The following is a 23603-nucleotide window of genomic DNA, read 5'->3' on the forward strand; positions in this document are numbered from 1 at the left end:
TACAACAGCACAGCTGAAATTCCTGCACAGCATTTTATGCGGGTATGACCACCATCCGACTGTCCATCCAAATGAGTGGCCACCACAAAATGGGACAGAAGTAAATTTGATCAACCAGTGGGGGGACAAACTGCTGAGCATAATATGCTTGATTTCAATGCCTGCTTAACAACCCCCCCCACACCATCTTTTCTGAACTACACTACTGGCCATTAAAATTGCTTCACCAAGAAGAAATGCAGATGATAAACGGGTATTCATTGGACAAATATATTATACTAGAACTGACACGTGATTACATTTTTACGCAATTTGGGTGCACAGATCCTGAGAAATCAGCACCCAGAACAACCACCTTTGGCCATAATAACGGCCTTGATACGCGTGGGCATTGAATTAAACAGAGCTTGGATGGCGTGTACAGGTACAGCTGCCCATGCACCTTCAACACGATACCACGGTTCATCAAGAGTACCGTATTTACTCAAATCTAAGCCGCACCTGAAAAATGAGACTTGAAATCAAGGGGAAAAAAAATTTCCCGAGTCTAAGCCACACCTGAAATTTGAGACTCGAAATTCAAGGGGATAGGGAAGTTTTAGACCTCACCTCCAAATTGAAACAGTGTAACATGAGACACAATTTAGGTCTAATGGATAAAGATTCAGCTACAGTAGTTTGGTTTGAGTCGTAAGCTTATCAGTTAAGCTTTACCAGCTAGCCATCATAATGTGTCAGTTGCTCTGTCTGTATTTATGCAGGTACCCTTCCTATTTCACGTGCTTCTTCTGGTTTGAATCAATTGCTTTTTTTGCTTTGATCTGATAAGTGCCATTCTCTTTGTTATAGTTGTTTACGTCACTCTTAGCTGAAAATACATTATTGTACTGTGTCATGCGTTGTTTGTCGCATTCTGATAGTGAGTGTTTACGACTTGTCGCCGCTCGTGGCATGGCTCGCTTTTGTGCGCGATACGGCCACTTACAATTTAAAAAAGAGAGGAGTCGTCTCACTAGCAAAACAGTGGCAAGAGACTGCTATTTGTTGTTACTTACACTGCTGCTTTCTTTGACAATGATCAACAAGAACCAAATAATAGACTGCGTATGATAGATGATGTTCTGAACGAGAGTTTAGCGAAAAGTTTTCTCCGTTCGAAAATCTTTGCAGACGCCTCTTTAGTTCAATACGTTCTGCCCAGAAATTAGTCATCTTAGATTTAAAAATCTAGTCAGTTGCAATGCTTCATTTCTGACTGTGTCACTATTGAGCATAAGAATAATACGACTATAAACATGACATAATATGTATATTCTTCCGCGTTTGCTGTTGTCTCACTCTAGTTTCGTAGTTTTATTAGGCAGACAGGATTTAAATGAGATAGCAGCAAACACGAAAGAATACATGGCATAATGTTTACATTCATATTATTCATTTGGTGAAGATAATACTGCATGTGACTCACGATTCATAAAAGCTCCTATTAGGAATCATATCTTGTCACAGGTAGGAAAAAATTCAGAACATAGAGTTGACCATGTTGACATACATCCCAAACAGTCTTGCCAGTTGGATTTTCGTAGTAGATTTTTAGAGATGAGTTAAAATGCAGAGTGTGTTGTTGTTGTCTTCAGTCGGTAGACTGGTGTGATGCAGCTCTCCACTCTTTTCTGCCCTGTGCAACACTTATAAAAATGAAAATAACGTAGAAATTAAATGCTGAAATTTAAAACAAAATTTTATTAGGTTTGTAATACATCTTATACGAAATGTTTAAAATCTCAATCATGATTCTGAATAACTATCACTCGATTCTTTGTTGCTCATTTCTTCATACAGAGTATCATCCTCTGTACCATCTAGTGCATTGGATATTGAACATTTTTTAAATGCATGTTGCACAGTCTGATTTGGAACACACTTCAATGCATCATAAATCCATTAGCACACTTGCGCATTTTACACGTCCCGTTGGTGTCAGTTGTCTGTCGCTTTTCAAAAGCCAGTCTGTGTACATGTGTTTAAGCTTGCCCTTAAGTGGTTTATTCAAACAGACGTCAAGTGGTTGCAGAATTGAAGTCATCCCGCCTGGAATTACTGCCAAGTTTGTTTTGCTTTCCTCTAATTTTTGTTTTACTGCAGGTGTTGTATGGCCTGCGTACGCATCTAATACCAACAGACTGCGTAAACCAAGAATTGCGCCGGGGCAATGATTCCACACACGCCCAATTCATTCCAGCACCATGTCCTCCAAAAACCACTCAGTTTCATTTGCTCGTACAATTACAGTTTTTAGAAACATTCTGATTTCAGTAAAATCTTTCGTATGAAAACTATGAATGGGGGTAATTTATGTCCATCTGCTGTGCAAGCAAGCATGACGGACATCCACTGCTTTTCACCCCCGATGTAAGAACACTTATGCCTTTCTTTCCTTTGGCGTCAACCATATAATTTGACGGCATGTCAAAATATAAGGGAGTTTGGTCAGCATTTCGTATCTGACCAAGAAGATATTGCTTTTCTGTGCGCCGCCTAATTATGAAGTGCTGAAATTCCACAAGTTTTTCTTCATAATTTTTCGGCAGCCTCTGTGCAACTGAAGTTTGCCTCTGAAGTGAAAAACCCCAGTGCTTCATAAACAGATCAATCCAGCTGCGACTAGCCTTAAATTTTTGAATTTTTTGCTCTCTAGCAATTTCATGTGCCTTAATTTTTAAATTTTCTGTGTTCACAGGCAGAAATTTCTGACACTGTTCCTTAACAAATTCATTTAAAATCACTTCTAGTGCATGATATCGGCCACACTTTGGCCCACTAAATGCTTTCCTTCTACTTGAACATTCAGATAATTTGTCTCTCTGCAGTCACCATCGCCTGATGCTGCTCTCATCAATCCTGTATCGCAAACCTGCCGCACGATTAGAACTTTGTTCCGCAAAAGAAATAAATCCCCTATTGAAATTGGCACTATAATGAAAGTTCTTCACAAAATTCCACGAAGCAATAGGTGCCGCTACATGAAATCTTAATGAGCCGCAGCGTATCAACTCGTGCAACAATCCTAAAGCTTTGTGCATTGTTGGTATTTTTGTGTAAAGAAATTTATTTTTGTTGCTACGAATATTTGAAAGGATGCTATACTCGAAGATGTAGAATACGGAATTTCTATTTACTTCGTTGGATAATGACGCAGAGGTTTTGGTGCCAGTATTTATCTTTGTGCCTGCAAAGTATGCCTGTGTAGCGCTACACATATATGATGGCAGAAGTTAGTTGTGGCGGCACCTACCAACATTTTTCAGAACTTCCGCTTACTTTGCACTTGATTCTAAGCCACAGGCGGTTTTTTGGATAACAACAATTGGAAAAAAAGTGCGGCTTATATTCGAGTAAATGCGGTAGTGTCTGGTGTATTGTGATGAGCCAGTTGCTCGGCCACCATTGACCAGACATTTTGAATTGGCGAGAGATCTGGAAAATGTGCTGGCCAGTGCAGCAATCGAACATTTTCTCTATCCAGAAAGGCCCGTACAGGACCTGCAACATGCGGTCGTGCATTATCCTGCTGAAATGTAGGGTTTCGCAGGGATCGAATGAAGGGTAGAGCCACGGGTCGTAACACATCTGAAGTGTAACGTCCACTGTTCAAAGTGCTGCAATACGAACAAAAGGTGACCGAGACATGTAACCAGTGGCACCCAATACCATCACGCCAGGTGATACGTCAGAATTGCGATGACGGATACACGCTTCCAATGTGCATTCACCGCGATGTCGCCAAACACGGATGCGACCATCATGATGCTGTAAACAGAACCTGGATTCCTCTGAAAAAATGACTTTTTGGCATTCCTGCACCCAGGTTCGTCGTTGAGTACACCATCGCAGGTGCTCCTGTCTGTGATGCAGCATCAAGGGTAACCGCAGCTATGGTCTCTGAACTGGTAGTCCATGCTGCTGCAAACATCGTCAATCTGATCGTGCAGATGGTTGTTGTCTTGCAAACGTCCTCATCTGTTGACTCAGGGATCGAGACGTGGCTGCACGATCCGTTACAGCCATGCGGATAAGATGCCTGTCATCTCGACTGCTAGTGATACGAGGCTGTTGGGATCCAGCACGGCGTTCCGTATTACCCTCCTGAACTCACCGATTCCATGTTCTGCTAACAGTCATTGGATCTCGACCAACGCGAGCAGCAATGTCGCGATACGATAAACCATAATCGCGATAGGCTACAATCCGACCTTTATCAAAGTCGGAAACGTGTTGGTACGCATTTCTCCTCCTTACATGAGGCATCACAACAACGTTTCACCAGGCAACGCCGGTCAACTGCTGTTTGTGTCTGAGAAATCGGTTGGAAACTTTCCTCATGTCGGCACGTTGTAGGTGTCGTCACCGGCGCCAACCTTGTGTGAATGCTCTGAAAAGCTAATCATTTGCATATCACAGCATCTTCTTCCTGTCAGTTAAATTTCACGTCTGTAACACGTCATCTTCGTGGTGTAGCAATTTTAATGGCCAGTAGTGTACATAGATGAGAGTTAACCATGTTCCTGTAATTCTGTCGGACTCAATATCTGCTAACCTCGCACACCCTCTAGACAACAATCTCGCCTTTGTGTGTCCTGTATCCCCTCCAATTCGCACTCCTCAACGTCATTATGATGCTCCACATGAACTCACTTGATCTGGTGCCTCATCTAAACTCGGCAAGCCACCTCTTTTTGTGTAGTTGAGGGTACTTCATATACCAGTGTTACTTTGCCCTTTTCTTGTTCCAGTCTTGATTGGTTTGCAGAACAACAAGTGTTTTGTAAGCTACCTCCTTTGTTGATGGGCTACATTTCCTGAAGGATCTCAATCTGGCATCTACCTTACTTGTGATTAATTTGTCGTTTCCTTCAATTTGCTCTGTATGTGTAATCCTAGATATTTTATGGCAGTAACTGCTTTCAGTGATTGTTCAGCAATCATGTAATCATACTATAATGGGTCTTAATATGTAAATGCAATATGTTACATTTGATTATGTTAAGGGTCAGTTGCCACTCTTTGCACCAAACATCGATCCTGTACAGGTCTTCCATCATTTCATTACAGTCCTCCAGGATTGCGACTTCACTGTATGCAACAGCATCATTTGTGAATAGCCTACTGGAAATTCTGATGTTATCTACTAGGTCATTAATATGCATTGTGAGATGTTGTGATCCTATAACACTCCCTTGAGCTATGCCCAAAGTTACTTCTACAGCTGAAGGCTTCTCTCCGTTGTAGATGACCTGTGGTGTTCTATTTGCTAGGAACTCTTCAGTCTAATTTTACAGTTCGTCTGATATTTGGTGCACTCGTGTTTTGTTCATTAGGCAGCAGTGCAAAACCGAGTCAAAAGCCTTCTGCAAATCAAGAAACATGGCGTCTACCTTTGTGACAATATGTACTGTGTTCTGGGTCTTGTGGATGAACCTCACATTGATTCCTACAGAGGATATTTTCAGCCTCCAGAAGTGTCATAATACATGAGCATAAAACTTGTTCCAAAGTCCTACAACAGACTGACATTAGAGATATACACTTATGGTTCTGTGTGTCTGTTTGGTGACCCTTCTTGAAAACGCGAATGACCTATGCTTTTTTTCCAATCATTGGGAACGCTTTGCGCCTTCAGAGATCTATGGTACATTACTGCCAGAAGAGGGGCAAGTTCTTTCTCATATTTTATGTAGAATTAAATTATTATTCCATCAGGTCCAATAGCATTTTCTCAGTTGAGAGATTTCAGTTACTTTTCTGTCCCTTAGTCACTTATTCCAATATCTGTCATTTTGTGACTTGTGCGACTAGTTAAAGGAGGAACTACAGTGCAATCTTCCAGTGTGAAACAGTTTTGGAAAAGACATTTAGTAGTTTTGACCTTTTTGTGTGTCCCCCTTTGTTTCAACGCCATTTGGTCACAGGGGGCCCAGACAGATGGCTTTGATCCGTTTGCTAATTTAAAATAAAGACCAAAACTAACTAGGATTTTCAGTCAAGTCGGTAGATAGAATTTTACTTTTAAATTCTTTGAATACTTCACACATGGCCCTCTTTATGCTAATATTGGCTTAATGTAGTTTTTACGTGCCTGTGAGGCTTTGAACACTTTTGCAGTGAAGCTCTCTTTGCTTTCACAGCAGCTTTCTAATGCAGTTGCGGTTTTTTCCGTGCGTCACAACATTGCTGGACACATGCCTGTCCAAAGTGTATTGTACAATGCTCTTGAACTTTGTCCATTGGTGCTTAATGTTTTCAGTGCTAGAGGCGAAATTTTTATATTGACCTGTCAGGTAATCTGATATCTGTTTCTTGTTTCTCTTGCTCAACACAAAGATCTTCCTATCTTTATTTGTATTCCTAGTTGCACTGATATTCAGTGATTCTGTAATGACCTTATCATCTCTGATTTTCTGTTCTATGTTAAACAAGTTGAAAAGTTCAGATCTATTTAATGGATGTGTCTAAAATTTGATCTTTACAAGTTGGTTCCTTATTAACTGCCCAAGGTAGTTTCCAGGTGAGACACTTAGAATGCATCTGCTATTCAGTGAGTTGTTACCTTTTCTTCTAAATTATGTACATTGTGCCAGCACTTCCTATACCGTATTAACATTTGCTTAGGTGACAAAAGTCGTAAATTAACTCGTAATATCGTGTCAGACCACCCTTTGCCTGGCATAGTGCAGCAACTCGGTGTGGCGTGGGATCAACAAGTCATTGGAAGTCCCGCCCACCCCCGTCAGCAATATTGAACCAACCTGCCGTCCGTAATTGCGGAAGTGTTGACTGCAGGATTGTATGCACGAACTGACCTCTCAATTATGTCCCACGAATGTTCATTGAGATTCATGTCTGGTGATGTGAGAGGCCAAATCATTCACTCAAACTGTCCAGAATGATCTTCAAACTAATCGCAGGCAACTGTGCCCTGGTGACATGGCTCACTGTCATCGATAAAAATTCCATCGTTGTTTGAGAGCGTGAAGTTCACGAATGGTTGCAGATGGTCTCCAAGTAATTGAATGTGACCATTTTCAGTCAATGATCGGTTCTGTTGGACCAGAGCACCAATCCATTCCTTACAAACACAGCCCACACCGTTATGGAGCCACCACCAGCTTGCACAGTGCCTTGTTGATAATTTGGACCCATGGCTTCATGGAGTTTGTACTACACTCGAACCCTACCATCTGCTCTTACTGACTGAAATTGGGACTCATCTGACCAGGCCACGGTTTTCCAACCATCTAGGGTCCAACTAATTTGCTCACGAGCCCAGGAGAGCGGAGCAAGTGGTATCATGCTGTTAGCAAAGGCATTTACGTCGCTCACCTGCTGCCATAGCCATCTAATGTGCCAGATTTTGCAGTGCTGTCCTAGTGAATACGTTGTACGTCCCACATTCATTTCTGCGATTATTGTGTGTATTGTTGCTTGTTTGTTAGTACTGACAACTCTATGTGAATGCTACTGTCCTTGGTTGTTAAGTGAAGTCCGTCAGCCACTGCGTTGTCCATGGTGAGAGGTAATGCCTGAAATTAGGTATTCTCGGCATACTCTTGGCATTGTGGATCTTGGAATATTGGATTCCCTAACCATTTCTGAAATGGAATTCTAGCTCCAACTACCATTCTGCGGTAGAAGTATGTTAATTCCTCTCCTGTGGCCATAATGATGTCAGATATCTTTTCGCATTAATCACAAAGTACAAATGACAACTCCGCCAATGCAGCGCCCTTTTATATCTTGTGTACGGGATGCTACTGGCATATGCATATGTGCATATCGCTATCCCGTGACTTTTGTCACCTCAGTTTCCATGTTTATAATAAGTAGGGACCTGAAAATGTAGCAGACACAATAATAGTTAAATCCTTTTGTGTGTGTGTGTGTGTGTGTGTGTGTGTGTGTGTGTGTGTGTGTGTGTGGGCGCGCACTCCTGCTGCCGCTTGGTGAGTAGATTTTTGTTATCTGTCCATTTACATTACATTATCAATAATTGATTATTTTTGTTGTTATAAAAAATAATGATCAACACATAACACAAAGCATTCAGCAACAAATACCACACAAGTGCTTGCTGAGGTCGGGTTAGTTCAGCCAAAACCTCCAATGGTATTTTACACAGCCACAGTTCAAAACTACTGCCACCTAATACTGTCACATTAAAAGTGTGCAGAGTATAGCAACTTTAGCTATGAGATAAACGTACATGTTTCTTGTGGTAAATTGTTAGTTTCCACAACCCCTTGCGGTTGACATGGCACCAGAGCATCGAGCTGACTGATATAGAATTTCATTCGTGTTTTTAGTTTGCCAATGTGATTTATGCACATTATCTCTCCAATTGAACTTTGTCAGATGGTGTGCAATACCAGTAACTGAAAACTGGTTACATTTTCAATATTTATATGGTACAAAATAAAGCTATTAAAAACTGTCTTTGATAAAATAGTTCATCTGCATACAATTAACTGTGAAGTAGCATTTATTAGGTAATTTCATGTTTTTGTATTTTGGGGCAAAATTCACCTCTATATTTGCTTTTATTACAAAATGGCCGGCCGGTGTGGCCGTGTGGTTCTAAGCGCGTCAGTTTGGAACCGCGTGACCGCTACGGTCGCAGGTTCGAATCCTGCCTCGGGCATGGATGTGTGTGATGTCCTTAGGTTAGTTAGGTTTAAGTAGTTCTAAGTTCTAGGGGACTGATGACCTCTGTAATTAAGTCCCATAGTGCTCAGAGCCATTTGAACCATTGTTGTTGTTGTTGTTGTTGTTGTTGTCTTCAGTCCTGAGACTGGTTTGATGCAGCTCTCCATGCTACTCTATCCTGTGCAAGCTTCTTCATCTCCCAGTACCTACTGCAACCCACATCCTTCTGAATCTGCTTAGTGTATTCATCTCTTGGTCTCCCCCTATGATTTTTACCCTCCACGCTGCCCTCCAATACTAAATTGGTGATCCCTTGATGCCTCAGAACATGTCCTGCCAACCGATCCCTTCTTCTGGTCAAGTTGTGCCACAAACTTCTCTTCTCCCCAATCCTATTCAATACTTCATCATTAGTTATGTGATCTACCCATCTAATCTTCAGCATTCTTCTGTAGCACCACATTTCAAAAGCTTCTATTCTCTTCTTGTCCAAAGTATTTACCGTCCATGTTTCACTTCCACACATGGCTACACTCCATACAAATACTTTCAGAAATAACTTCCTGACACTTAAATCTATACTTGATGTTAACAAATTTCTCTTCTTCAGAAACGCTTTCCTTGCCATTGCCAGTCTACATTTTATATCCTCTCTACTTCGTCCATCATCAGTTATTTTGCTCCCCAAATAGCAGAACTCCTTTACTACTTTAAGTGTCTCATTTCCTAATCTAATACCCTCAGCATCATCCGACTTAACTCGACTACATTCCATTATCCTCGTTTTGCTTTTGTTGATGTTCATCTTATATCCACCCTTCAAGACACCATCCATTCCGTTCAACTGCTCTTCCAAGTCCTTTGCTGTCTCTGACAGAATTACAATGTCATCGGCGAACCTCAAAGTTTTTATTTCTTCTCCATGGATTTTAATACCTACTCCAAATTTTTCTTTTGTTTCCTTTACTGCTTGCTCAATATAGAGATTGAATAACATCGGGGAGAGGCTACAACCCTGTCTTACTCCCTTCCCAACCACTGCTTCCCTTTCATGTCCCTCAACTCTTATAACTGCCATCTGGTTTCTGTACAAGTTGTAAATAGCCTTTCGCTCCCTGTATTTTACCCCTGCCACCTTTAGAATTTGAAAGAGAGTATTCCAGTCAACATTGTCAAAAGCTTTCTCTAAGTCTACAAATGCTAGAAACGTAGGTTTGCCTTTCCTTAATCTTTCTTCTAAGATAAGTCGTAAGGTCAGTATTGCCTCACGTGTTCCAGTATTTCTACGGAATCCAAACTGATCTTCCCCGAGGTCGGCTTCTACTAGTTTTTCCATTCGTCTGTAAAGAATTCGTGTTAGTACTTCGCAGCTGTGGCTTATTAAACTGATGGTTCGGTAATTTTCACATCTGTCAACACCTGCTTTCTTTGGGATTGGAATTATTATATTCTTCTTGAAGTCTGAGGGTATTTCGCCTGTTTCGTACATCTTGCTCACCAGATGGTAGAGTTTTGTCAGGACTGGCTCTCCCAAGGCCGTCAGTAGTTCCAATGGAATTTTGTCTACTCCGGGGGCCTTGTTTCGACTCAGGTCCTTCAGTGCTCTGTCAGACTCTTCACGCAGTATCGTATCTCCCATTTCATCTTCATCTACATCCTCTTCCATTTCCATAATATTGTCCTCAAGTGCATCGCCCTTGTATAGACCCTCTATATACTCCTTCCACCTTTCTGCTTTCCCTTCTTTGCTTAGAACTGGGTTTCCATCTGAGCTCTTGATGTTCATACATGTGGTTCTCTTATCTCCAAAGGTCTCTTTAATTTTCCTGTAGGCAGTATCTATCTTACCCCTAGTGAGATAAGCCTCTACATCCTTACATTTGTCCTCTAGCCATCCCTGCTTAGCCATTTTGCACTTCCTGTCGATCTCATTTTTGAGACGTTTGTATTCCTTTTTGCCTGCTTCATTTACTGCATTTTTATATTTTCTCCTTTCATCAATTAAATTCAATATTTCTTCTGTTACCCAAGGATTTCTACTAACCCTCTTCTTTTTACCTACTTGATCGTCTGCTGCCTTCACTACTTCATCCCTCAGAGCTACCCATTCTTCTTCTATGGTATTTCTTTCCCTCATTCCTTTCAATTGTTCCCTTATGCTCTCCCTGAAACTCTGTACAACCTCTGGTTCTTTCAGTTTATCCAGGTCCCATCTCCTTAAATTCCCACCTTTTTGCAGTTTCTTCAGTTTTAATCTACAGGTCATAACCAACAGATTGTGGTCAGAGTCCACATCTGCCCCTGGAAATGTCTTACAATTTAAAACCTGGTTCCTAAATCTCTGTCTTACCATTATATAATCTATCTGATACCTTTTAGTATCTCCAGGGTTCTTCCATGTATACAACCTTCTATCATGATTCTTAAACCAAGTGTTAGCTATGATTAAGTTGTGCTCTGTGCAAAATTCTATCAGGCGGCTTCCTCTTTCATTTCTTCCCTCCAATCCATATTCACCTACTACGTTTCCTTCTCTCCCTTTTCCTACACTCGAATTCCAGTCACCCATGACTATTAAATTTTCGTCTTCCTTCACTATCTGAATAATTTCTTTTATTTCATCATACATTTCTTCAATTTCTTCGTCATCTGCAGAGCTAGTTGGCATATAAACTTGTACTACTGTAGTAGGTGTGGGCTTCGTATCTATCTTGGCCACAATAATGCGTTCACTATGCTGTTTGTAGTAGCTTACCCGCATTCCTATTTTCCTATTCATTATTAAACCTACTCCTGCATTACCCCTATTTGACTTTGTGTTTATAACCCTGTAGTCACCTGACCAGAAGTCTTGTTCCTCCTGCCACCAAACTTCACTAATTCCCACTATATCTAACTTTAACGTATCCATTTCCCTTTTTAAATTTTCTAACCTACCTGCCCGATTAAGGGATCTGACATTCCACGCTCCGATCCGTAGAACGCCAGTTTTCTTTCTCCTGATAACGACGTCCTCTTGAGTAGTCCCCGCCCGGAGATCCGAATGGGGGACTATTTTACCTCCGGAATATTTTACCCAAGAGGACGCCATCATCATTTAATCATACAGTAAAGCTGCATGCCCTCGGGAAAAATTACGGCCGTAGTTTCCCCTTGCTTTCAGCTGTTCGCAGTACCAGCACAGCAAGGCCGTTTCGGTTATTGTTACAAGGCCATATCAGTCAATCATCCAGACTGTTGCCCTTGCAACTACTGAAAAGGCTGCTGCCCCTCTTCAGGAACCACACGTTTGTCTGGCCTCTCAACAGATACCCCTCCGTTGTGGTTGTACCTACGGTACGGCTATCTGTATCGCTGAGGCACGCAAGCCTCCCCACCAACGGCAAGGTCCATGGTTCATGGGGGGGATTTGAACCATTACAAAATGAAAACTTTTCGGGTCCCTAGTAATAAGACTAGTGACAACTGTTACAAACAATGACAAAATACTAATGTTAAGGGGAGTTGGAATGCCCTATCTCGCCAATGTTAAATTTGCTAACTTTGTGTACCTTTTTCTTTGGAACTATTATCTTCAGAACTTTGAAATTCTGGCAGAGGTTTTCAGCATATATTGTGAGCCCACTGAACTAGAACCAATGTTTTCTTTTTGTTGGTATAGTATTTATGAATTTTTTACCATTAAGCCATTTTTTATTGGAAAAAGTATAACATAAACTTCCCTAGTTCAGAGAATAAGCCAGTTCTTGTCATGATTCTAGTTCAGTGGCCTCTTTGAACTGTTTTGCAGCATTTCTGAAAATTTGAATGTTGTTGGTTGAGTGGTTTATGAGATAAAGGTACATGTAACACTAAAAATGTCAAATGCCAGAAAATGCGATTAAAGTAATTTATTATGAAAATTCACAAATACCTTTTATTCTATTATCAAAAGTGTCCAGCAGAGTAATCAGGGTCATCTTCTAGTTCTTCTTCTTCACCTAGAAGCTTTCTTCTCCTTGCTGCCCTTGCTTTTTTTGTATTAAATTCAGCTGCATACTGAGCCTTCCTTACTCGCACGCTGTCCAGAAGCTGAAGACCTCTGATGGTGTTGATACCAGGAGCAATGCCGAGCCTTGCCATGACCTTTAGCCTACCCATATGACCATCATTGAATGAAATAACAGCATCACTGACTCCCCATTTCAATGTTTTTATCCCAACAAATACATTCTTAGGTACACGAGTCCAAATGAGGTTGTTGAACGACTCGTTTTGATTCTGGGTACAACCATGAAGACATTTTCGCAGAAGATCAGGATGCCCCAAGTCTCTATATATTGGTTTAATTACTTCCATAACAGCCAATGGAATATAATTTTTATGGTGATAAGGATCCCCAGTAGCTTGAGATTTTCTATAATTGCACCATGACTGAGGACCATCTGGACAAGCAAAATGTTGAGGATTATCATCAGTTGATGATCGATGTAAATATGTGGCCCATACAGCTTGTCTCATTTCCTGCAAATTATTTGCATTATTTCTTATTGCCATACCATAGTATTGTTGTAATTCATTTATAATTTTATCTGACAGGCGACCTCTAATGGTTTTACCATCTGACAAAATTTTGTCCTTCAGATTCTGTTTCAGTTTCCTTAGACGAGTGCCCATTCGTTTCTGAACATGACCGACACATTCTAGTTTAGTTATTGTCTTATTGACATATGGCATGGATTCTGTAACACTTTTGTATGCCTTGGAGTCCCCATCTCCAAGGAATTTTGTGTAAAATACTCCCCGTTCTTTTTCTGATCTGCTAAACATTTTCACAGCAGCGGCAGCCTCCATGCCTCCACTCGTACCTTCATAATTCTTGCTACATATGTGAGCTGCTTCTATCTTACCAGATGCACAATGGTAACAATGTTTAGTGAGCACTTCATAGTCCAAAACTTTACCGCTGTCCACACTAGTAACAGTAGCAACAGCATTTTTGGATGTGTGACCCCTTTTCTGCCAGGTTCCATCAAAAGCAACAGGGATATCTGGGTTTCCTTCATTTATATATTTTGCTTCACTGGCAGCAGCTTTCATTGATAAATCTGCTACAGACTGAACAGCATCTCCTATCACTTCAGTGTAATTGTCAATTTTAGCAGGTGGAGGTGGAAGATTCATTATGGCACAAAATGTTTGAGCAGCAGTATGTCCTTTACCAATTGCTCTCATTGCATACATTAGCCTGATATTACTCTCAAACAAATTGCTACTGCATGTTTTAGAGCTCCAAAAACAGGTCTCATTTTCACAACTGGCACAAACTATAGCAATTTTGCAGGAAAGTCCTATAGATTTTGTTATGTTCATATCAAAAGAACCTCCACAAAGATTACAACACAAACATTTCTTCATAAACTCAGTAAAAACAGGAAAGTCGACTAAAACATATTGTTCATTAGAAGCTTCATCTGTAATTTCACTTGCACAGTTTGATAACTTCTTTTTTGATGCACTGGTGGGCGTGTCTCCTTCACACATCTCAGCTGTACAAACGTCAGAACTTTCACCAGCATCAACAGGTGCTGAAGCAGAATCACTTGAACAAACGTTATTTGTAAATCTATTACCGCGAAACTTTCGCTTTTTAAATAATGATGCACTCCTAGGCATCGTAGAAACTACGCACTCACCACTGAAAGTCAAAACAAGACAGATAACAAACTCCAAATGAGCGACAAACTAAACTCGAGGCTCAAAACAAACACTCACAGATCAAAAACTGAACAATAAACACAGCTAGTCGTAAAAACAATGGTACCTATGGAAGGATCAAAGATTCTACAACTGAAGAGTGAAATCCACAGCCTTCTATATGTAATGTTTTCGGAAATGCGAAGATTTAAATGTGTACAAATCACAAGATGGGTAACTTTGCTGGGCGCACATGTAATTTTGAAAAATTAAATAAAAATACTTCCAATTGGAATTTCTTAACAAATTTTGCACCATTTTAAGCAGAAAATTTCAAATTAAGTTATAAGGTTAAAAACTGAAAATGTGAATTTTTTCCATTTTCCGGCATTCCAACTCCCCTTAAGCAGCTAAGTGTAGCCTCCAGAACTCAGAATACATGGTAATAAAAACAGAATATTTTATTAACAATTTGAGACAGATAGGGAATTTTTTGTTTCATATTTCGTAAAAATAATAGTTACACAACCCACAGTGAATGTTGTTGTTACTGTGGAAGGCTTCCAGGGAACTGAGATGGGAAATGAATAACTTCTTCTTTACTTCCAACAATAGAACTGCTCATAATGTCTGAGAAGATAGTAGTTTCACCCCATTGCTTATCGCCTAAAAAACTTTTATGTAGAATGGTTAAAATGTATTTCATTGAGAGGATTTCACCCACATGAAAATGAGACGAACCCACAAAGATATCTGTAGTATGTGTTGTTGTTGTTGTTGTTGTGGTCTTCAGTCCCGAGACTAGTTTGATGCAGCTCTCCATGCTAATCTATCCTGTGCAAGCTCCTTCATCTCCCAGTAACTACTGCAACCTACATTTCTTCTCTATGGATTTTAATACCTACTCCAAATTTTTCTTTTGTTTCCTGTACTGCTTGCTCAATATACATATTGAATAACATCGGGGAGAGACTACAACCCTGTCTCACTCCCTTCCCAACCACTGCTTCCTTTTCATGCCCCTTGACTCTTATAACTGCCATTTGGTTTCTGTACAAATTATAAATAGCCTTTTGATCCCTGTATTTTACCCCTGCCACCTTTAGAATTTGAAAGAGAGTATTCCAGTCAACATTGTCAAAAGCTTTCTCTAAGTCTACAAATGCTAGAAACGTAGGTTTTCCTTTCCTTAATCTTATGTGTTAAGAAGAGTAAAAACTGCAGAGTTGTGCGTTTAATTAAACTTTTATTATAAACTGCGAGTAGCTGATGGCAAGTTGTATCAGTGTGGGGAGCTCGAATGGTTAAGCCAGAAGAGCAATAACTGTCAAAGGCACAATTGTATATTTGAATTTTGGTTTGACACACATTCTTGTCACTAATGTTCAGTTTTTCCTCCAATCAAATGTTCAATGCATCAGACAAACTGGTGCAGAGTAAGAAATTTTTCTAAGGTTTAGGTAAGTTATCTGCAGAAACATCTCTCTCACTTCAGGCAACTTTAGAGCTACTGGAATGTGGATCGCAAATTGCAGCGTCTTACTAACCTTTTTTTCTTTTTGGCTGATACATTGTATCTTCTTTAATAGAGGTGCAGCTCTCACCAAGCGCTGTTTCTTTCATCACCAGCATTATATATTTCATCGTTAATTTGTCATCAAAATGGGTGTATTGGTGTATTTTACAGAAGGCATAGTTATTTTGTTAGTGACCAGCTGGTTGGCATGTGTGGGAGATGTAGTTTGCTTTTGTATGTTAGCAATGTTGTTTTATTCTAATAAGTGTCAGGTATTTTCTTAAGTTGTTGGAGTATTGATTTGGTTGTCAAGTGGCTCGATGAATGTGGAGAAGGTAGTGCCATGTTTCTATATTCTTTTATCTTCTTCAAGTCATGTTTTTTAACTTGTGATAATTAGGCCAGTATGACACAAGAAAACAGTAAATGTAATCTCTCTGGTTACTGAGTGCAAGAACTTATATCGCTGCATCTGTTCCACTGTTCGATAATTGCAAGTTAGAATAAAATGTTGTAAGCTCTCCTATCCACTGAAAAGAAAATGTTAGGGCGACTTTAAGACAAGCTGTGTTTTAGTTAATGATCATAATGCGACTCTCAGCATCCAAAATATTGTTGTATCAAAGTACATAAAACAGTTGAATATAATTACTGCTGTTCAGAACTATTAGCTACTGTACTACGATGTAAACTGCAAGCTTGCTGTGTAATGGCTTAAGCCTTTATATTCCTCATGTTGGCGTATGCCATGTTTGCATCTAAATGAAAGTCAATTTGTTTTTTGCCATATGCGTTCTGCTTGTTTTATTTGTGAAGAGTCTTCAGTGGCCTGTAATACATGTTTCTTTTTATATGTGTAATATATTTATTATGCAGTTATTATGTTACATTTTGTCGTATTTGTCTCTTGTTTTTCAGTTTAGGAACAACTATTGTAGCACAAATATCATGATGATAAATTACTGTTTGGCATTGCTTACGATTTCTAGTGTTATTAGTCTGTATTGGTTCATATGTATGGTCCTGGAGATATTTTCATTCAGTCCTGATATTTTTCATTTGTTGTATGTGTGTGTGTGTGTGTGTGTGTGTGTGTGTGTGTGTGTGTGTGTGTGTGTGTGTGTGTGAGAGGGGGAGAGAGAGAGAGAGAGAGAGAGGAGGGGGGGGGGGGAGGGGGGTAAGATTCCTTAATTATACACTCTGCTTATGTTTACTCTGCTTATGTTTACTCTGCTTATGTTTACTCTGCTTATGTTTACTCTGCTTATATTTCAGATATCTGTTTGTTATTGTTTTTGGGGCTTACATGATCTGGGAGTTATTACTTATACTGATTTGGTCATTAATTACTCTTTTTTTCATGGCAAGGGCAATTTGTATGTGAAATTTTAGTTGTGATTGTTCACTCTGATAATTTTCATGTCTTGTTCCCTGTTGGATGATTCGTGTCCATGTTTTATCAAGTGTTTGGCAACCTACCTTTGAAATTCCTGCCTGTCATCTCAACATATGGGTATTTATCTGGTTTGTCTGTTGCTTGTAAATTTGACTGGAGTGAGTTTCTTGTTCGTAAGCAATGTATAAGCCCTCTTTCTTCAATATATTTGCTATTCTGTCTGCTGATTTATGTTTTTATGTTAAAGTGTACCAATTATTTTTGTTAGTCATGTCATGAGTGTTATTGTTTTGTGTTTCTGTGTATGTGGGTATTTTTGGTGTTTGTGTTCTCTGCTTTTTTCATTTATCTTTAGTTGAGTGTTGATTTTTTGGTTGAGTCTTGTATTAAAAAAAGACTTCATATTCTGTATAGAAAATTTTCACCAATTGTAAGTTGTTGCATTCATTAATATATTTATCGCAACAGTTTGATTCACCAATTGTTACTGCATGGCTTATGAGAGATGGGAAAGCAGAAGCACTAGATCTTTTCAGTGGAAGTCAATGGTCGTCGCCATATCGAGATTCTGGTGGAGTAGTGTCACCTTCATTGTATCTTGGAATGCACAAAATGCAGGTAATACATATTTTTAATTTTTTTCAATGGATTGTGTGACTTGTTTTCGTACAACAGTGCAAATACTTATTTGTGAATTATTCTCTCCTCTTGTGGCAACAAGCATGAGTAGTTATTCACGTTTATAAACTTAGAGGAAAACTCAGTTATTTAACACAATGGTAATGTATTTTGTTTGTATTTAGCATTTACCTTTCTTACATTAATATTTATTGCTACTGATGTGGGGTGTCAACAGAAGCGAATCAATACACCAGATATCTGCTCTCATAAATTAGAATACCTGTAATGGATTAACACTTATGTTCTTACATTCCTTTAATATGATGTCTCGAGATTTTTAATGTGTTTCTGTTGAATCACTAAATGTTGCATACAGAAAAAAAATGGGGCACATATTTTTAATGCATTTCTTGTTTATTTTCCCTGGTTCGTATTTAGCTATTTTGATGGATATAAAGTATTTAATTTGCAGCTTTATGTGCAGGAGAGTGTGACAGTCCAAAAGAAATACAGTGAGATTGGAAATTTCATTGCTGAGGACTCAGACTATCCCCGTATCCCATGGAATCCTATACCAGCCACTGGTATGTCTGCATTGAATTTTGTTACAGTGGAAATGAAAAATAAATTAGATTTATTTAAGATTTAAATGACTACGAAGCATCATATTAAATCAACTTTTCAGAATTTATCAAATGGCTCATAAATTTTATAAACTGAAGAATACAATAAAAAATTATATATCTTTACTAGAATTGTAATTGATATGTTTTCTCTCTTTGTGGTCTGTGAGAAGCACTTGGCGTACATAAAGGTGTGTCCAAACCACACAAAGATTGTAATTGACTGGACCATTGCAAGGCAGGATGCATGTAAATCTGATTATGAGTGGCCTTAGCCACGTGAATGTGGAGGCTATTAAGTTTTCTGTACTGTTTATGCAAGGGACGTTGGATAGTTTTTGAGCATCTGAGTGCCATACATAATAAGTTTCTGAGTGAACTGGAGTTTCGAAAGTTGGTGCTGGTGGAAGTAAAGCCGTGAGGGTAGTTCATAAGTCATGACTGGATAGCTTAGACAGTGGAGCATTTACAAGTGAAAGGCAAAGGTTCCCAGTCCAGCAGACAGTTCTGATCTGCCGTAGGAAGTTTCAAATCAGTGCAGCATAGTAAAAATTCATTCTGGGAAAAATGGAATGAAAGTTGTAGTGCTTTGCTTTCCTGTGTTGTGCACTATAACATACCATTAATACAAGATACATAGTCATGAAGCTATTAGACTTTCTTTGGAGTGTACAGCTTGCTTCAAGCAGTGGCTGAGTTACACACGGTACTTTGAAGTCTCAAGAGAATTGAAAGTTTATTGGACAGGAAAGTAAACTGGGGGAGGAAAAAAAAACTTTATTTTGATTAGTTTATTGTCTATCAGCATGTGACAATAGGAATCTCTCACAAAAATAGATGAAAAATAAACAATCATTAAGAAAATTATGACTAGAATCAAACAATGATTCAAACTTACACACACACTCATAAAATAGCAGGAATAGAATGCATTTATTTCATATAGGCCATCTTTGGACCACGTTATTTGAACTTTCTTGCTTTACATGTTCTGATGTTTGCCCAGTGCTCCTGCATTCGTTCTCAGTGTTGCTCCTTCCTCTCCTGGGTCCAAGCATTTCCTGTTTATAGTTTTGGCTTTTCTTGGAAACCCTGCCACATCATAAGTTTCTCCTTGAGTGAGACACACTCCAAGAAGTTGCCGTGGTTGATCCCCACTTCTTTGAGATCTTTCTCCACCTGTGAGCCAGGCCCATTTTGTTTACTTCTCCTGCAAGTAGGTGATCAAACAATTGGTGAGTCATCCAGGGCTCATTCAGGTCATAAGTCCATAAAACATAATCCTTCTCTTCCAGATGGTATCAGTTATCTTCTCTATGTGGGAATACAGTTCATGATTATAGCGTCTTCTATATTCCCCATTGTCTTTGATGGGACCTAAGATCTGTCTCAAAATCTTCTTTTCCTTGGCCTCAAGTTTTTCGATTAGGCCTTCTTTGTTCATTACTAGGCATTCAGAAGTGTAAAACACCTCCGGACAGATAACACTGCAGTAATGCCTTAATATTGCATTGAACGATACTGATATTTTGTTGTAGATGTTTTTGGTTAAATGGAGTGCCATGCATGATATTAAGGCTTCTTTGTCTGATAAGGTGTCTGTTATCCATTCTCCGAGATATTTAAACTTTTCAACTCGCTTAATTTTGCCGATGTAATTTATCCGACAGCCAGATTCATTGAGATAGGCAGTGGTATGAATGGATGATCTAAAAGTGTAAATGTGTCGGTAGAGAGCAAGCAGAGTTTGAGACATCAAAAACAGAAGAAAACGTGCAAAAAGTGCCAAAAATTGTTTGTTCAAACAGGTGAGAAACTATTAGAGAGCTTAAAGAAAAACTTCCCATCTTGTACGGGTCCTTGCAAAGCATTTTAACTGATAATTTGGAAATTAGATGACTGGGTTCAAAATGTGTTCCGAGACTTCTGAGTAATGGATAGAAGGAAAATATTGTGTCAGTTTGCATGGAGTTGAAGGATTGTCTTCATCAGATCTAGACTTAATGAGGAAAATTGTAACTGGAGATGGAACATGGTTCTATGGCTATGACCCTGAGACAAAAATTCAGTGTTTCCAATGTAACCTTAAAAAGACATGTTAGTCAAAATTGATCATCAAAGTCACACTCGTTTTTTCCATTATTGAGAACATAGTGTGATTAGAGTTCATTCCAATGAGAAGAACTGTAAACAGTGAATTTTATGAGGTTGTACTGCAATGTTTGTGAAATGATGTATTAAGAAAGAGACCAGAAAATGGACCAATGGCTTCCTTCTTCATCACAAGATGCCATGTCATAACTCACTTTTGATTTTCGAGGTTTTGGCTGGAAAAAGTGTTCTTGTCTGTCCACATCAAACGTAACAGGTTTAGCACATTGAAAATTCTTGCTCTTCCTAAAAATTACAATCGTGTTTGAAGGTAAACATTTTGATACCATTACTGACACTGAGGGGCCATGACAGAGCAACTGAATGCAGTTCCAGAAGAACCCTTCCAGAAGTGCTTCCAGTCATGGGTTCAACTCTGGCATAAGTGCATTGCTAACCAAGGACATACTTTGAATGAAATTAAATCAAATTATATGTAAGCTTATTACTTTGTTTCTAATATGATTATTCACTGTGATTTTTGATCACACCTTGTATTCTCGCAACACATGTTCCTGTTGGCTGGACATATTATCCATTTGCAGCCTTTAGCATAATAGTCTTCGAAACACAGACCTCATTATTTTTCAGCTGGCAATGGTCAGTCTCCAGTACTACAGAAAATGACACTTCAGCATCAACTGGTGTCTGGATAGATTAGTTACCTTTATAGGTGGCTCTCACATTTATGGATTCTTGTATTGTTTAATTGCTCTGATTTTGACAGCTGAGCAGTTAGGTGGAACCCCCAAGTTGTGATGGTTTGCCTTCTTTGTTTCTTAGTTTGTTGTCCTCAGTGTCAACATACTGGCTGGGCTGAAAAAAATAACAGGTGGAAGTGCAGTACTGTCTACTGTAAATGATGTAGCAAATATATGCCCAGTTGCGTTTCAGTCTTTTACTTTCACTGTTCACCCCCCCCCCCCCCCCCCTCCCCCGATAATTTACAGTTACATATGGCCAGTGCACCATCGTTTAAACTTTCTGTAATCCTCATTAATAGTTTGCAAGCGAACATCCACATACAGCTACAATAGTTTCCTGTTGATCATCTACGAACAGTAAAAGCCTAACCACATAGTTCGCATTTCTTGAAGAATAAAAAGGTACTTATGGAGCACACACTGTCATTGTTTTAACACATGACCTAATTCTGTAACACTTATTTCATTGTTAATTTGAAGCATTGTTGTTACTCTAACCAACACAGGTTTCTCGTCTGAAACTCGGCTGTGGACTGACTGTGTTGGGACCAAAAATCAGGTCCTTATATATCCTCACAATAATAGGTGCTGAAACTCCACATTGTTTGAAGTTAAATTTACAGAAATTACAATTTAAACTCATTCTATTATCTGAATACATAGAAAAATTGGTTCTTTTTAACAGTTTCTCCTACTGCTAGGGTTAAGCCAAATTATTTGTTTACATCATGAAATAGTAACGACTTGTAAGTGCCATAATGCCGACAGTGAAGTCAAGAAGCTCTCAAATGTCACTGAAAATCTGTATCTGATGTATAGCCTTCTTTCTTAATTCTTAATTGCACTGTTCATCTCTGTTCCTCTTAATCTATCTTTACTCCTCACTCCATTCTTATGCAAACAATACTTTTGACAGAACTTTTAATTACTTTGGAATTAATTAAGGGCTGGCTTTGCTAACATGTTTTCAAATACAGCCAAATAGATACTTTAAGATTACTAGTATTTTGTCTTCCAAATGTTTACAATTATTACAGAATTTATATTTGTTTATAAGTCACCAATAAAATTTCAGTTAAGAAACAATTACTGATTTCACACTATAATGAAAGATACTAACTCTGAGGGTTGAATGAAAAGTAATGCCTGCACCTTTGTTAATTGGGTTTGGATGGGAATATTTTAATAACTCAAATGCAGAAATAATCCTTAGAATGTGATATTTAATTACCAGTATTCACTTTTCCACATAATCACCAGCCAATTGGATAGATTTCTGCCAACAAGTTTTCTGAAGCCGTCACGGAAGAAGTCGACACTCTGTTTCTGCAACCAGTCTCACATTTCTCTCAACATGTTCATCAGAAGCATAATGATGTCTCCACAGGTAGTCTTTTATTATCGGGATCAGATGGAAGTCAGAGGGTGCTAAATCTGGACTATGGATTATGTCTTACAGTAGTGAGATTGTCTCTGAAGTTCTTCTGAGGTGGCACATGAAATGTGTGGTTTGGCATTGTCATGCTGCAGGAAAACATTTCCCTTTTCCTTTCAGACCCTTGTTAGCCGTCATTTCAGAGTTCGCAGCATTGTGATGTATCATCCTGAATTAATCTGTCAGCATTTTGCTTGTGAAACTCGGTGGTTGCTGTCACAGGACGTCCAACTCTTGTTTGTCACTCAGGTCAGATGTTCCTGCCTCAACATCTTTTCACTTACTCGCCCAACAACGCACAGTACTCACATCAACACAATCACCATAAACTGCTTTCGTTCTCTGATGAATCTCCTGTGGGGTGACACCTTCCGCTGTCAAGAATTCAGTGACTGCACGTTGCTTAAATCGCATTGACTGACTGTTTGTGCAGTGTTCCATACTTTACGCTGTAACAACACAACCATTCAAGGCTAAGGCTTCCAGCCAACTGGAGCTGTAGAGAAGGGGCTACAGAGCAAGCCAGTACCTGCTGTGTACCAATGCTGCCAACTGTTGAAGAGTTACAAAGGTGGAGGCATTACTTTCCAGTCAACCCTCATAGTAATAGTCAAAATAAATTAGAAAGTCAATTACAGACATAAAACTATGCAAAACATTAGATCTAGTGGTATATTCTTTAAAACTGAGGGCCAAACTTTTTCCTTTATGAAAATGCAGGTAATGGTAATTAGTTAAAATTGAAAAAATGAATTTAAAGGAGGCAGATGCCAAAACAAGAGGG

The 23603-nt window shown here is 39.1% G+C and overlaps 1 protein-coding gene across 1 annotated transcript in view; it reads left to right on the forward strand.

Moving 5' to 3' along the window:
- The window catches only part of LOC124795670 (eukaryotic translation initiation factor 2-alpha kinase-like), a 204640-nt gene that overhangs the window by 59218 nt on the left and 121819 nt on the right, over positions 1 to 23603 (forward strand). The window contains 2 exon segments of the mRNA XM_047259743.1: positions 17754 to 17903; positions 18379 to 18490. Coding sequence (XP_047115699.1) covers positions 17754 to 17903; positions 18379 to 18490 — 262 coding nt within the window.

This window comes from Schistocerca piceifrons, chromosome 4 (assembly GCF_021461385.2).
Source record: "Schistocerca piceifrons isolate TAMUIC-IGC-003096 chromosome 4, iqSchPice1.1, whole genome shotgun sequence".
Taxonomy (NCBI): domain Eukaryota; kingdom Metazoa; phylum Arthropoda; class Insecta; order Orthoptera; family Acrididae; genus Schistocerca; species Schistocerca piceifrons.